Here is a 17,019-nt window from a genome sequence, read left to right on the forward strand (position 1 = left end):
GAGACCATCCGGTCTACTATGCAGTCTACCAATACCCCAAACTCCATGGGAAGTTGTGTCCTTGGACTTTATAGTAGAACTACCTCCTTCCAAAGGATTTAATACCATCTTAGTGTCAGTGGACCATCTGACAAAAATGGCACATTTCATTGCTATTCGCAGACTACCTTCGTCCAAACAAACGGCAGAACTCCTGATGAAACATGTCTTTAAGTTACATGGTATCCCAAAAACTCTTCTGTCTGACCGTGGATCACAATTTATTTCCAAGTTCTGGCAAAAACTATGTCACATACTACGAATTGAGCGAAAGCTCACTTCTCCTTATCATCCGCAGACCAACGGACAGACTGAAAGAGTCAACCAATGCATCGAGCAATATTTATGTTGTTACACTTCTTACCAACAGGATGATTGGGTGGATCTTCTCCCTCTGGCAGAATTTGCCTACAACAACGCAACCCATAGTACGACCAAGCAGAGTCCGTTCTACTTGAACTATGGGTTTCATCCCTCTATTCTTCCACCACGCATCCTTCCGTCAAATAACCCAGTAGCCTCAGACTATCTTACCCAAATAAAGGACTCTCTGGGTTTGCTTAATACTACCATTGCACACGCTCATAGTCAACAAAAGAAGTACTATGATCTTCGCAGAAGACCTTCTCCTCAGTATGCTATCGGGGACCTCCTTTGGCTCTCAACAAAAAATTTAAGACTGAAAATCCCTAGCAAAAAGCTTGGACCTCTGTTCTTGGGACCTTTCCCAATCAAGAAACTTATTGGAAAAGCTGCAGTACAGCTTACATTGCCAATAGACCTCAAAATACATCCCATTTTCCATGTGTCGCTACTGAAGCCCCATGTTCCTGACCAAGGAATAAGGCCTACTATCCCACCTCCTCCTCCTATACAAGTTGAAGGTGGAGAAGAATATGAGATAAAGGAGATTCTGGATTCTCGTATCCACAGAAGACGACTTCAATACTTAGTTCGATGGAAGAACTATGGGCCCCAAGACGACACCTGGCTAAACACCTCTGACATACATGCCCCTAGATTAATCCGCAATTTTCATGCGAAGTACCCAGGCAAACCAGCTCCAGAGGCCTTTAGGAGCCGGCCTTAAGGGGGGGGTACTGTAATGTTCTGGTACCTTTGGGTACCCTAATTACTCTTTTCCTAAGTGTATGCGCCCCACCATTCTCTTTTGGTAAGGTGCGCATACACCTTTAAGACTGATGCTGTCATCACTGAGCGCCGGACTGAACAGCTACTTAAATCACCAGCTTTGACTCACATGTGTTCGTTCAAACTGTTTGTGCCTTGATGCTAACCTGTCTTGAAGCTCTCATGCTTGCAAGCATACCTCGCTGTCGGAACCACGCTGCGCTGATCCCTGTATCCCGCTACCGGATCATCCGCTCTTGCCGGACCTTTCCTTTTCTACATTGCTACTAGTGATAAGTACCCCGCAGGGGAAACCTCTATAACCTTTATACTAAAGCTTACACTATCTAGCTCTGCATACTAAGGACTACTATTACATCTGCATTGTCTAAGATTGCTAGCTCTTGAGCCTGCTACCATCTGCTCTTGCACTGGGTTGGTCTCTCCTGTATGTTCACCTGCTACTCTATCATCTGCTACCATACATGATTGCTAACCTATCTGCATCCCATCTGCTAGTATCTTACTTTCAAGAACATTTCCTTTAAAGTGTCTGTCATCTACCACCTCTACCCAACCTGTCTCTTCAGCCTTTCATCACTGTGTTACTATATACATAAGTCACTCTAGGAACATCTTATTGAGTGTGTGTATTTACTTGCTGAATTGAGATCATCCACACATGATGAAGTCTTGGGAGTTGGGAGTGGTGTCTCAGCGTTTCTCTACATGACTACTGAAGTGGAATATTTCTGCAGCTGTAAATCCACATCATACATAAAACGCAGGAGCGTTACAGCCTCCTGGTGTTCCAGCCAGGAGATGACGGCTTCAGGGTCTTCAAAGAAATGCACTCTGTCTTCTCCCTCCACCCGGAGGTGAGCAGGAAACAGCATGGCATATTTGATATGTTTAATGTGTAGTCTGCATTTGGCTTCGTTGAAAGTTTTGCGCTTCCTCTGAACCTCGGCTGAAAAGTCGGGAAAGATCGCAATCCTGCCATTTCCAAAAGGGATATTGCCCTTCTCGCTGGTCAATTTGAGGACGGTGTCCCTCTCTCTGTTGTTGAGCAGCTTTGCTATAAATGTGCGTGGAGCGCCCCCTGGGATAGGGGTCTGCCCTACAAGCGATAGGCCCGCTCCACCACAAAAGTGGGAGAGAAGGCGTCCCGGCCATAGGTGGTTATAAGGAGTTGTCCCAAAATATCAGCCTGGTCAGACCCCTCAGCCCCCTTTAGGCAAGCCAATCAGGCGGATGTTACAGCGGCGCAGCCTGTTCTCCATATCATCCTGCTTGAGCAGGAGCTGGCTCACCTGCAGTTGGAGACGATCAGATGTGGTCTGCAGGGGGGTAATGCATCCTCCACTCCACTGAGCCGGTTTTCAGCCTCTGTCACCTGCTCACGCAGTTTCTGCAGGTCTTGCCCGAATAAAGATATGTCTATCTTGACCTCCTCAATTTTGGATGCTAGGGATGCCTGACACTCCGAGATAGCCCCCAGGACCTTTGCAGTATCAGCTCCCACCTCGTTTGCCTCAGCCCCCGCCTCAGCGCCATCTTGGGAAGCAGAGTCTTTATCCTGGCGGCGGTATTTATCGAGTTTAGTCTGGGTTTCAGCAGGCTTTTTCGGTAGGGAAATGGTGCGGGTGTCGCGGGACAGGCTGGCAGATGTAGGAAGCCCAAAAAGGATTAAAGGATGGCAGGATTAATATTAAAAGGAGTCTGGGCTGGCGGATCTCTGCTTACCCACGTCCTACCGCATGCCGCTCCAGGCCACGCCCCCTGATACCGATACTTAGTAACCAAAATATCGGTATCGGCCCTGAAAAAAACATATCTGTCTATCCGTAGTCGGCAGACATCCATTGGGCGGCACCCGCTGATCGGCTTCTGCTTTGAAAAATCAGCAGAAGCAGCACATGTGCACCCCCCTACCCGTAAGGCCAGATCACGTAATAGGTACGTGATCTGGCACACAGGAGTCGCACGCATGCTTCTGCGTACGAGCATGTGGGGACGGGGGCACTTTAAATTTTTTATTGTTTATTTTATTTTTACACTTTCTCTTTTTTTTTTTATCACTTTTATTCCTATTACAAGGAATTTAAACATCCCTTGTAACAGGATCAGTGAATGACAGGTCCTCTTTATAGGGAGATCTGAGGTCAATAAGACCTCATATCTCTCCTACAGGCTAGAAAGCCTGGAAAAAAAAAAATCAGTGCAGTATTGAAACTGCCAGGCCGAGCGTGACGTCATCGTGTCGCGCCCGGGCCTCCGAGAGTCATAGAGACCATCTGCTCCTCGCAGTCTCTATGGTACATTTCTGCCGGTGGCCGATTCCTTCTCCAGCTCGTCGATCACACAGGCGAGCCGGTAGAAGCACTGGAGGGTGGCGGGAGGGAGGGGATGTCCCCTCCCGCCGCCTGTAAGAACGATCAAGTGGCTGTTCAGTCGTTATGATTGTTCTTATGGTGAAGGGCAGCTGCAGGTATCATTCAGATATCCCCACTTAGTGCCGGTTCACACTACTGCGGGTGCGCTGATCGCATGTAATTCGGAGCGCACTTCTCCTTCATTACATGTGATCTCCTGTGAATTGAAATTCGCACTGCACCCGCACAAAAGACGCACAGGACCCTTTTTTTCAGCCGCATCAGGATCGGATCGCACAGTGGTTTACACTTGTGCGATCCGATCCTGTGCAAACTGTCAGATCGCACTGCGATATGCGATCAAACTGGGGGTGTCGTTAACATTGAATTGACACCCCCTTCGTATCGCATATGGCAGTGTGAACTGCCTCTTGTGCGGATGCGATGCGGGAACAGGCTGAAAATTCGCAGCCTTCCCGCATCGCACAAGTGTGAACCGGCACTTAAAGCGGAGTTCCATCCTTTTCTGTGTTTATTAAAAGTAAGCAGCTACAAAAAGGGTACCTGCTGACTTTTAATAAACACACACTCACCTGTCCCACAGTCCAGCGATGCGGCCGCCTGGTCTCGGCGGCGCTGGCATCAATAGTGTGGGCACCCGGCTGTGACAGCTTGCGGCTTCACAGCCGGGTACGCACTGTGCATGAGCGAGTTGCTCTGCGCATCTTGATTAGCCGGCAATCTTCTGGGACCTCTGACATGCAGGGAGGGAGGGGAGAGGAGAACTTCTGCTCAGGGCGCCGCGGTGCTCCGAGCGGAAGTGGGAGCGGGTACCTGTCAAAACTAGGCACCCGCTCCCCCCTCTAAAAAAATGACATGCCAAATGTGGCATGTCAGGGGGTTAGGACTACCTAAAGCTGAAGTTCCACGTTTGGGTGGAACTCCGCTTTAAAGCCCTGGACATCATATGACGTCCAGCAGTAAGGAAGTAGTTAAACTGCCATGTTGCTGCACATGTGACCAATTATGACACCAGCCATTTGATAGTTTGACAGTTGTGTTGAGGACACAAGCAAATGTAACAGTCAGCAATCCCAGCATTCCAGGAATGTAACTGTTTTTTTTAACCACTTTACCACTGGAGGATTTTGCTGTCTTCCGTCCAGGCCACTTTTTGCGATTCGGCGCTGTGCGAATTTAACGGACAATTGCGCGGTCGTGCGACGCCGTACCCAAACTAAATTTATGTCCTTTTTTTCCCACAAACAGAGCTTTCTTTTGGTGGTATTTGATTACCTGTGCGATTTTTACTTTTTGCGCTATAAACAAAAAAAGAGCGTTTATTTTGAAAAAATAACAATATTTTTAACATTTTTTTATATGAAATCCCCCCCCCCCCCCCAAAAAATGTAAAAATCTAATTTTTTTAAAAATTTTTGGCCAATTTGTTTTCTGCTACATATGTTTGGTAAAAAAAAATCGCAATAAGCGTATTTTGATTGGTTTGCGCAAAAGTTATTGCGTTTACTAACTAAGGGAAAGATTTCTGTCATTTTTGGTGTTTTTTTTTTTTTAACGCGTAATGGCGGTGATCTGCGATTTTTTTTGCGGGACTGCGACATTGCGGCGGACAGATCGGACCCTTGACTGACATTTTTGACACTTTTGGGGGTACCAGTGACATTACTGCAGTAATCAGTGCTATATATATGCACTGTTACTGTAAAAATGACACTGGCAGTGAAGGGGTTAATTTTATTGGAGAGGGAGGGGTTAATGTATGCCTGGTGCTTACTGGCGTGTGGGGGGGGAGGTGACTTTGTGAGACAGGGACAGATCGGATGTCCAGCTATGCTGAACACTCCGATCTGTCAGTCTCTGTCACTTAGGAGATCCGCCCGCTCTGTTTACACAGGCGGACGGATCTCCTCACTCGATTCCCCGACGATCGGGGCAGAGCAGCGGCGATCGCCGCTGCTCCTCCCCTGGCCCGACTCCCGCTGTGAATAAAAAACAGCGGGAGCGCCGCCTACAGGGGGAGGAGTCTAGCGACGTAGGTCTACGTCGCTGGACGGGATCGTGCCACTTTGCCGCAGTACGCTCAATGTGGGCAAGTGGTTAAACTGTTTAATCAATCGTTTTAGTTCTACTTTATGATTTACTGCTGTTTAGGGGCTCTGGGCTTCAGCAAAATGGCAGCCTCCAGCAAGAAGCAAGTTGTTATGGGTAATGTTCCGCTTTAAGGCATGTGGGGCTTGCTAACTGTCACAGTAGCTTGGGCTCTCAACCAAACTGTCAAACCATTAACCACTTAAGCCCCGGAGGAGAACGACCAGGGGGTATTTTGCGATTCGGCACTGCGTGGCTTTAACGGACAATTGCGTGGTCGTGCGATGCTGTACCTAAACGAATTTGGCGTCCTTTTTTTCCCACAAACAGAGCTTTCTTTTGGTGGTATTTGATCACCTGTGCGATTTTTTGATCACGCGCTATAAACAAAAAAAGAGCGTAAATTTTGCAAAAATAGCAATATTTTTCACATTTTTTTATATGAAATTCCCCCAAAAAAAATGTAAAAATCAAAATTTTTTAACATTTTCGGCCAATTTGTTTTATGCTACCTATGTTTGGTAAAAAAAAAAAAAAAAAATCGCAAAAAGCGTATTTTGATTGGTTTGCGCAAAAGTTATCGCGTTTACTAACAAAGGGAAAGATTTTTGTCATTTTTGTTGTTTTTTTTTTTAACGCGTAATGGCGGCGTTTAAAATCTGCGATTTTTTTTGCGGTACTGCGACATTGCGGCGGACAGATCGGACCCTTGACTGACATTTTTGACACTTTTGGGGTTACCAGTGACATTTCTACAGTAATCAGTGCTATATATATGCACTGTTACTGTAAAAATACACTGGTAGTGAAGGGGTTAACTTTATGAGAGGGAGGGGCTGTGTGTGTCCCTAGGGGCGTGCTTTCTACTGTGATTGGCTGTGGCTTCAGCTGTATGAACGGTGATCAACGGTTCTACATAGTAGAACCGTATGATCATCTCTCATACACAGGGGAGAATGACAGGCAGCTTGTTTACACAAGCCGCCTGACTTTCTCCCTCTCCCCCGCCGATCGCAGAGTGGCCGGCGGACATCGGGTCCGCTGGTCACACGCACGGGGGGGGGTCCGTGACCACGCGGGAGCGCGCCTCCGGGGGCGCGCGCTCGCTCCCTACACCCTCACAAGCAAGCGACGTAGACCTACGTCAGTTTGCCTGTGAGGGGCTGACCGCCGACGTAGATAGTCGTGCGGCGGTCGGCAAGTGGTTAAATGGCTGGTGTCATAACTGTCACATGAGCAGCACCATGGCAATTGTAAATAAAACAGAGTTCAAGATGGCAGCTTTCTTGGTGAAAAGGATAGGAAGGTTTCATTCCACTTTAAAGGGGCCCTCTACACTATAATTGAATTGCTGCAAGATCCCACAATGCCCTGGACACAGAGGAGGAGAGGCAGGACTACTTTTTCTGGGCAAACTGAGACAATGGGAGGTCTCTTGAATAGATGAGACCAAGAGGTTCAGACCAAGTCTCTGGGTCTGTGCCCTATGCCAGAGGAGTCCAATAGAGAGTAAGAGTTTTGCTGTACCGTGCCAGTAACAGGGCCAAGAGACTGAGCGATTACAAGCTTCCTGTGTGCGAAGGCCTTGAACAGCACAGACCCATTGCTCTGACGTCATCGAGAGTCCAGCCGACTCTTCTGGGTTCAGCAGGCGGGTCTCCTGATGATGCGCCACGAGTCCCGCCCCCCTCCTCCTCTGTGAATTAAACAGTAAGGCCTCCTGGGATAAATAACATGCATATCCCAGGAGGCACAGAGGGCACAGTACATATGTATTGGAGGCACCGTTAAGGAGATATTTACTTTAGATGCAGCCGGTGATGTCACTGTCCCATGCGCTTTGAAGGAACGGCATATGTGTGCCCTTGCTTCAGAGCGGCACCGTAATCAGCAAATGGCCGATGTCTTTGACGGCTTGGCCATTTACATCGCCGAAGCCCCCGAACTGGGAAGGGGGAAGACAAGTGAAGATGGAAGCAGTTCTTCAAGTTGTCTCAAGCTACAGCTGGTGTGTCAGTGGGGATCAAGATGTGTACTGTGTACTGTGTCTCGGCAGAACAGAGAACCCATCATCACCAGCGGCTCATGCTGAGGGGGGGAAGTGCTAAATACCTCTCTATAAGTCCCCTGTAGCTTTTTTTGTAGGATAGGGAACCTTAATCATTTGTACCAACAAAGGCCTTGAGTTTTTTTTTTTTTTTTTTTTTTTTTTTTTTTTACAATTTTGGATTTCAGCCTTAAATCAATGAGTTAATCAGTTTGATCAATTTGTACATTATGAAACAAAAATGCTATCCTTTATTTCAGGAGAGCCATGTAAATCGTTTTTCTTTCATTTCTGTACCTGCTTTGTTTTCTCGGATCGGCCTACCTTATCATAGATAAAATTGTCCACAACAGGGGTCTCCAAACTTACAAAAAAAATTGCCAGTTTACTGTCCTTCAGACTTTAGGGGAGCCAGACTGTGGCCATTGGAAGTTGAAGATGTCCTGGCATCATTGGGAGTCAACAATGCACCTTTGGCATTAGAGGGAGGAATAGTGCACCAACATTGGTATCAGTGGGAGGAATAGTGCTCCATCATTGGTGGGATTGGAAGAAATAGTGCCCCATCATTGGTGTCAGTGGGAGGAATAGTGTCCCATCATTGGTGTCAGTGGGAGGAATAGTGTCCCATCATTGGTGTCAGTGGGAGGAATAGTGTCCCATCATTGGTGTCAGTGGGAGGAATAGAGTCCCATCATTGGTGTCAGTGGGAGGAATAGTTTGCCATCAGTGGTGTCAGTGGGAGGAATAGTTTGCCATCATTGGTGTCAGTGGGAGGAATAGTGTCCAATCATTGGTGTCAGTGGGAGGAATAGTGTCCCATCATTGGTGTCAGTGGGAGGAATAGTGTCCCATCATTGGTGTCAGTGGGAGGAATAGTGTCCCATCATTGGTGTCAGTGGGAGGAATAGTTTGCCATCATTGGTATCAGTGGGAGGAATAGTTTGCCATCATTGGTATCAGTGGGAAGGATAGTACCTCATCATTGGTGTCAGTGGGAGGAATAGGGCCTCATATAGTTGGTGTCAGTGGGAGGAATAGTGCCCCATCGTTTGTATCAGTGGGAGGAATAGTGTCCCATCATTGGTGTCAGGGGGAGGTATAGTGCCCCCTCATTGGTGTCAGTGGGAAGGATAGTGCCCCATTGTTGATGTCAGTAGCAGGAATTATGCCACAATGTTGGGGTCACTGGGAGGAAAAGTGCCCCAAGGGCCAGATAGAGGCAGAGGACTGCATGTGGCCCTTGGGCTGCAGTTTGGAGAATACTGGTCTACAATAAAGAAGGTAAAAGTCTAAAATGCATACACTGTCAGCAGTACAAGATATGCAAACTGTGGCTTTTATGCCTCAGGTATTGGGGACACCAATACGTGCACTTAGTCATGTTGTATATTAGCAGTCCTGAAACCGTTTATGTAAGATCAATCGTTCCTTCTACTATCCATCTTCCACTGGAATCTAGGACATCGTTTTCAGTACAAATACAATGTCAAGGTGCATAGGAATGCAAAGAACAGTATGTAAACACACATATATATATACACCATGCCACTGAATGCAGCTGTGTGGTTTTCTATGTACCCATGCTCACAGCTGTGTAAAGATTAGTAAAGTTTCACCCCATTCTGATCATCAGATCACAGCGCTTCACTTTTTCCACATTTTGTTATGTTACAGCCTTTTTCCAAAATGGATGAAATGCATTATTTTCCTCAAAATTCTACAAACAATGCCCCATAATGACAATGTGAAAGAAGTTTGTTTGAAATCTTTGCAAATTTATTGAAAATAAAAAAACGAAAAAACACATATGTACATAAGTATTCACAGTCTTGGCTCAATACTTTGTTGAAGCACCTTTGGCACCAATTACAGCTTCAAGTCTTGAAGTATGATGCTACAAGCTTGGCACACCTATTTTTGGGCAGTTTCTCCCATTCTTTGCAGGACCTCTCAAGCTCCATCAGGTTTGATTGGGAGCGTCAGTGCACAGCCATTTTTAGATCTCTCCAGAGATGTTCAATCAGGTTCAAGTTTGGGCTCTGGCTGGACCACTCAAGGACATTTACAGATTTGTCCTTTTAAACATATTGGACTAGGTGGGACTTTAGATGAGACCCAAGCTGGTGTTGCCCGGCGTCTCCATCCCTATAACAAAACACAAAATGAGGTTGAAGGATTGTAAGAGGTGCATGAAAGTCAGCCAGCCCCCAGTTTGATGTACTCACCCTCCAGTCTGTCACCAACCAAATAAGACCTGTCTCTTGGTACAAAGAACAGGGGTTTAGTTGACACACATTTGAAAACGCATGTGAAAGCTGCAGAGCCACTTCACGGCACCCTGTTTAAATCTGCAGTCCTACACTCTTAATTTAGTGTCCTCACACTGGAGGCACATGGCCGCTAATGGGTGGATGGGGAACAGGTGAGAGGGAGACAGCCCAACCTCCCCTTACCCATCCCCATGCATGACTGGCTGTTGTCTCAAAAAGCTCAAATAATTAGGTTATAATATAACCATGGTGCAAACTGGAGAGAACCAGCTGAAAAGCATTACACCTCCATCCCCTTGGTGGATGCAGTATATGGATAGGAAGGGATTTTATGTATGGGGCATGGCCTGTAAAGCACACTGCCTTTGAAATCCCTTATTTCCTTTGGGACTTTATATGAGACAAGCAGGTCATGCTATTGGTCTCCATCCCTGTATACGGAAAACACTAGGGTCAAATCAAAACTGCATCCACCAAAAACGCACGAAAAATCGCACGGTGGGACTTTAGATGAGGCACCAAGCTGTAAGCAAGGCGTCTCCATCCCTGGTTGTTTTAAACATATTGGGCTAGGTGGGACTTTAGATGAGACCCAAGCTGGTGTTGCCCGGCGTCTCCATCCCTATAACAAAACACAAAATGAGGTTGAAGGATTGTAAGAGGTGCATGAAAGTCAGCCAGCCCCCAGTTTGATGTACTCACCTTCCAGTCTGTCACCAACCAAATAAGACCTGTCTCTTGGTACAAAGAACAGGGGTTTAGTTGACACACATTTGCAAACGCATGTGAAAGCTGCAGAGCCACTTCACGGCACCCTGTTTAAATCTGCAGTCCTACACTCTTAATTTAGTGTCCTCACACTGGAGGCACATGGCCGCTAATGGGTGGATGGGGAACAGGTGAGAGGGAGACAGCCCAACCTCCCCTTACCCATCCCCATGCACGACTGGCTGTTGTCTCAAAAAGCTCAAATAATTAGGTTATAATATAACCATGGTGCAAACTGGAGAGAACCAGCTGAAAAGCATTACACCTCCATCCCCTTGGTGGATGCAGTATATGGATAGGAAGGGATTTTATGTATGGGGCATGGCCTGTAAAGCACACTGCCTTTGAAATCCCTTATTTCCTTTGGGACTTTATATGAGACAAGCAGGTCATGCTATTGGTCTCCATCCCTGTATACGGAAAACACTAGGGTCAAATCAAAACTGCATCCACCAAAAACGCACGAAAAATCGCACGGTGGGACTTTAGATGAGGCACCAAGCTGTAAGCAAGGCGTCTCCATCCCTGGTTGTTTTAAACATATTGGACTAGGTGGGACTTTAGATGAGACCCAAGCTGGTGTTGCCCGGCGTCTCCATCCCTATAACAAAACACAAAATGAGGTTGAAGGATTGTAAGAGGTGCATGAAAGTCAGCCAGCCCCCAGTTTGATGTACTCACCTTCCAGTCTGTCACCAACCAAATAAGACCTGTCTCTTGGTACAAAGAACAGGGGTTTAGTTGACACACATTTGCAAACGCATGTGAAAGCTGCAGAGCCACTTCACGGCACCCTGTTTAAATCTGCAGTCCTACACTCTTAATTTAGGGTCCTCACACTGGAGGCACATGGCCGCTAATGGGTGGATGGGGAACAGGTGAGAGGGAGACAGCCCAACCTCCCCCAACCCATCCCCATGCACGACTGGCTGTTGTCTCAAAAAGCTCAAATAATTAGGTTATAATATAACCATGGTGCAAACTGGAGAGAACCAGCTGAAAAGCATTGCACCTCCATCCCTTTGGTGGATGCAGTATATAGATAGGAAGGGATTCGGCCTTTTGGCTAAGATCAAGTATAGTATCTGTTCTTATCCTTTTGGCTAAGATCAAGTGTAGTTCTTATCAGTTGGTATGGAACCTGATGGTTAGTATCGGTGGGGGCCGAAATGAACCAGGGCGCTCCGGAACTACCGGGGGACTGGGAAGTAAGCCACACCAGAGAAAGCCGGATCGGACCATTGCCTCTGATTTGAATGGGTCCGCCCCTGTCAGTTTGAAGGGAGTGAGAAAGCTGGGTGGACCACGGCTAGTATTGCTCCTGGATATTGGTAAGGAACGGCGAATGGTGGTGGGAGAGCTTTTCCTCCTGGGTTGAATCTGGCCTTGCAAAAGGCTTGTCCCCAGTTGAAGGTAGGTTCTCCCTAAGCTGTCCAAAGTTCTGATGCCTGCTGACAGGGTAGGGCTACACTGGGTCTGGCCATGGGCCGAGACCGGAAAAGCCCGTGGTGTACGTGCCCCTGGGGTGGCAGCCCAGGGGTGCCTTAATTCTCACTGGTGAGGGGCAGCTCGCCTTGAGTTTTTTGGCACCTTGGACACTGCACCATACACACCTTTTCTGCACCTGCCTCTTGGGACAGGCCTTTTGGCTTAGACCAGGGGAATTTTTTATTCCGGCCGAAAGGCCTGCCTTTGTACTTCACATTGGCACTCTAGCACTTTCTCCACTTCCCTTCCCCCACCTTTTTGTTTGTGTGTGTTTTATTTGGCGTTTTGTCACTTCACTATCACTCTTCTCTTCCTGCACGACAAGTACGGTGTGGGTCTTCGGGCCTACCTTGAACGTCTTGGGAGGGGGTGGACATGGCCTTCTGGCTTAGTTCGCCCTCTCTCATGGGGTCTCCCTTCGGGGGAGCCCCACCCAGTACTTGGGGTGGGCTGTTTCGGCAGTCCCCCTGGAGAACGGGGTTTTCCAGGTTTCGGCCAGGCAAACCATAGGAAGTACCTCAGTCCCTGTCAGGAGTCTAGCGCCCCGGGGGATCAAGGTATAGGTCCAACCTCTTCGGAGGTCAGACCATTCGCACACCTGTGCAGTTTTTGTTCCTCACGTTTGCGTGTGTGCACTTTTTATGCACCGGGTGTAAAGTCTTTTGAGTGTGTTTCACGCACTACGGGCTTTAAGAAAAAAAAAAAAACAAGTCGCTCCGACTTAGAAAAAGGGTCCGGAGCTTCTTTGGGGCGACCCGGAGCGACCGTCATAGACTTCAATGTTATGAAGTCCGTGCCGGCCGCTCCGAGGTCGCGGCGCGCTGTTTGCACCGCAACCTCGGAGGTCGCCCCTGGAAGTCGGATCGCCCCAGTGTGAACGGGGCCTGTATGATCCAATGTTGACCTAAATGACTAATGATGATAAATAGAATCCACCTGTGTGTAATCAAGTCTCCGTATAAATGCACCTTCACTGTGATAGTCTCAGAGGTCCGTTTAAAGCGCAGAGAGCATCATGAAGAACAAGGAACACACCGGGCAGGTCCGAGATACTGTTGTAGAAAAGTTTAAAGCTGGATTTGGATATAAAAAGATTTCCCAAGCTTTAACCACTTTACCACCGGAGGATTTTGCTGTCTTACGTCCAGGCCACTTTTTGCGATTCGGCGCTGTGCAACTTTAACTGACAATTGCGCAGTCATGCGACGCTGTACCCAAACTAAATTTACGTCCTTTTTTTCCCACAAACGGAGCTTTCTTTTGGTGGTATTTGATCACCTGTGTGATTTTTACTTTTTGCGCTATAAACAAAAAAAGAGCGTTTATTTTGAAAAAATAACAATATTTTTAACATTTTTTTTTTTTTTATAGGAAATTCCCCCCCCAAAAATTGTAGAAATCAAAAATTTCTTTTAAATTTTTGGCCAATTTGTTTTCTGCTACCTATGTTTGGTAAAAAAAAAATCACAATAAGCGTATTTTGATTGGTTTGCGCAAAATTTATTGCTTTTACTAACTAAGGGAAAGATTTCTGTCATTTTTGGTGTGTTTTTTTTTTTTTTTTGAATGCGTAATGGCGGCGATCTGCGATTTTTTTTTTTTTTTCCCGGGACTGCGACATTGCGGCGGACAGATCAGACCCCTGACTGACATTTGACACTTTTGGGGGTACCAGTGACATTTCTACAGTAATCAGTGCTATAAATATGCACTGTTACTGTAAAAATGACACTGGCAGGGAAGGGGTTAACTTTATTGGAGAGGGAGGGGTTAATGTATGCCTGGTGCTTACTAACATGTGTGGGGGGAGGTGGCTGAGTGACACAGGGACAGATTGCATGTTCAGCTATGCTGAACACTGCAATCTGTCACTCCTTGTCACTTAGGAGATCCGCCCGCTCTGTTTACACAAGCGGGCGAATCTCCAAACTCGATTCTCCGACGATCGGGCAATCACTGGACGGAATCTAGCCACTTTGCCGCAGTACAGTCCCAGTGACTGGTCGGCAAGTGGTTAAATATCCCAAGGAGCACTGTGCAAGCGATAATATTGAAATGGAAGGAGTATCAGATCACTGCTAATCTACGAAGACCTGGCCGTCCCTCTAAACTTTCAGCTCATACAAGGAGAAGACTGCTAAGAGATGCAGCCAAAAGGCCCATGATCACTCTGGATCAACTGCAGAGATCTACAGCTGAGGTGGGAGACTGTGTCCATAGGACAACAATCAGTCGTATACTGCACAAATCTGGCCTCTATGGAAGAGTGGCAAGAAGAAAGCCATTTCCAAAAGATATCCATAAAAAGTGTTTAAAGTTTGCCACAAGCCACCTGGGAGACACACCAAACGTGGAAGAAGGTGCTCTGGTCAGATGAAAGCAAAATCGAACTTTTTGGCAACAATGCAAAATGTTATGTTTGGTGTAAAAAAGCAACACAGCTCATCACCCTGAACACACCATCCCCACTGTCAAACATGGTGGTGGTAGCATCATGGTTTGGGCCTGCTTTTCTTCAGCAGGGACAGGGAAGATGGTTAAAATTGATGGGAAGATGGATGGAGCCAAATACAGGACCATTGTGGAAGAAAACCTGATGGAGTCTGCAAAAGACCTGAGACTGGGACGGAGATTTGTCTTCCAACAAAACAATTATCCAAAACATAAAGCAAAATCTACAATGGAATGGTTCACAAATAAACATATCCAGGTGTTAGAATGGCCAAGTCAAAGTCCAGACCTGAATCCAATCAAGAATCTGTGGAAAGAACTGAAAACTGCTGTTCACAAACGCTCTCCATCCAACCTCACTGAGCTCGAGCTGTTTTGCAAGGAGGAATGGACAAAAATTGATGTGCAAAACTGATAGAGACATACCCCAAGCGACTTACAGCTGTAATCGCAGCAAAAGGTGGCGCTACAAAGTATTACCTTAAGGGGGCTGAATAATTTTGCACGCCCAATTTTTCAGTTTTTTTATTTGTTAAAGTTTGAAATATCCAATACATTTCGTTCCATTTCATGATTGTGTCCCACTTGTTGTTGGTTCTTCACAAAAAAATGAGTTTTATATCTTTGTTTGAAGCCTGAAAAGTTCAAGGGGGCCGACTACTTTCACAAGGCACTGTATGTATCTATGTATGTTATTCCAAAGGGAAATTTATTGATTAAGGCCTGGGAAAAAGAGCTGGCTAGATCACATGACTCTGATCTCCTAAAGACCTTTACTTCTACCCAAAAGGCTCATAAAGCCTCTGCGGCTCAATAATGGAACTAGAAGAGCTTACTATGCTGGTATAGGTTCCCCTATGATAATTGGCGCATTTTTTCCCCTCTGCCTCTGATCGCTGCTGGCTCTGAGAGGGAGACTGGGACTTTGCTGCATATATGGTGGAATTGCCTCAGTATTGAACCTTTTTGGCCCCGTGTCTTTACCACTTGTAGGGCAGCCCTCCTCTTGGATGTACCTGGCTCCAGCTTTACAGCTAAAAAAACGTGTTCTTAACTTCGTTATGCTAGCTGCCAGAGCTGTTATCCCCTGCCACTGGAAAACATGCATTGATCAGTTGACTGCTTGGCTCTCCGATCGATACCCCTTCCATGTGAATGCATGGGCCACCTCTTCAAGATTCAACTACACCCTCACGTTGTCGTAATCACTTTACTTTACCTCCGGGAGCCAATTCCTCCTCCCTTCCAGGGCACCTAGTACTGTAGTTTCTTGTTTCCTTTCTTCTGGTTTCTTTCTGTTTTCATTTTTCTACTATGGACTTATTTTTCTGTCTTGCCCTAGTCTCATGCTTAGCTTCTCGTACTATTTATCATATCTGTAGCCGGCTCTCATGGCGAGCCAACGGAGCCCTCATTCTTCTCTTTACCTTTTCAAACCATTACAAAATGCCCTTACTGATTCCTCTGTTGGCCTTGGTTGTCTCGGTTATTTTGTGATACATCTTATTGTACCTTATCACCTGCCTTTTTAAAAAAAAAAAAAATAAATATTTTGATCCCTTTTATTCCTATTACAAGGAGTGTAAACATTCCTTGTAATAGAAATAAGCATGTCAGGACCTCTTTAATGTAAGATCTGTGGTTAAAAAAGTCCTCCGATCTCACATCTACACTATAAAGAAAAAAAGTAATTTTTTTTTTTTCCCTCATGATGGAAAAAAATGGTCTCTTTAAAACCATTGCTGGGAAGTGACGTATGACGTTGTTCCGGTCCTCCAAGGCCATAGTCTGAGTGAGGGCCCTCACTCGACTTCCTGCCTGGGAGGACAGCGGACCGGATAGTTTTCCCCGCTACCGTCGGCTCTGTTAAGTGGAGAAAAGGACTGGGAAGTGGCCGGGGGGGGGGGGCGCCTCTCCCACTGCCCATAAAGGTGTTTCTGCTGGGACCACCCTTATGTTAAAGTGGACTGCCCGCCGTATAAAGATAATATCGGGGTTATGCCAGCTGCCCATAAGTGCCGGGTCATACTTGTGCGATGGGGGAGGCTGCGAATTCGCAGCCTGTTCCCGCATCGCAAACGCACATCTGGCAGTTCACACTGCCATATGCGATACGCAGGGGGTGTCAATGAAATGTTAACGACACCCCCAGTTTGATCGCATATCGCAGTGCAATCTGACAGTTCGCACAGGATCGGATCGCACAAGTGTGAACCACTGTGCGATCCGATCCTGATGCGGCTGAAAAAATGCCTCATGTGCGTTTTTTGTGCGGGTGCAGTGCGAATTTAGCCATACAAAGTGTATGGCTGAATTCGCACTGCACATCCGATCGCAA

General features: G+C 46.7%; 1 protein-coding gene across 1 annotated transcript in view; it reads right to left on the reverse strand.

Moving 5' to 3' along the window:
- Positions 1-17,019, reverse strand: part of LOC309543789 (uncharacterized protein) — a gene marked incomplete at both ends in the record, with an annotated part of 101,137 nt that overhangs the window by 51,113 nt on the left and 33,005 nt on the right. Inside the window, 1 exon segment of the mRNA XM_082276226.1 lies at positions 2,484-2,831. Within this exon segment, the coding sequence (XP_082132352.1) occupies positions 2,484-2,831 (348 nt within the window).

The sequence above is a fragment of the Pelophylax lessonae genome (genome assembly GCF_965119305.1).
Source record: "Pelophylax lessonae genome assembly, contig: HAP1_SCAFFOLD_351, whole genome shotgun sequence".
NCBI lineage: Eukaryota > Metazoa > Chordata > Amphibia > Anura > Ranidae > Pelophylax > Pelophylax lessonae.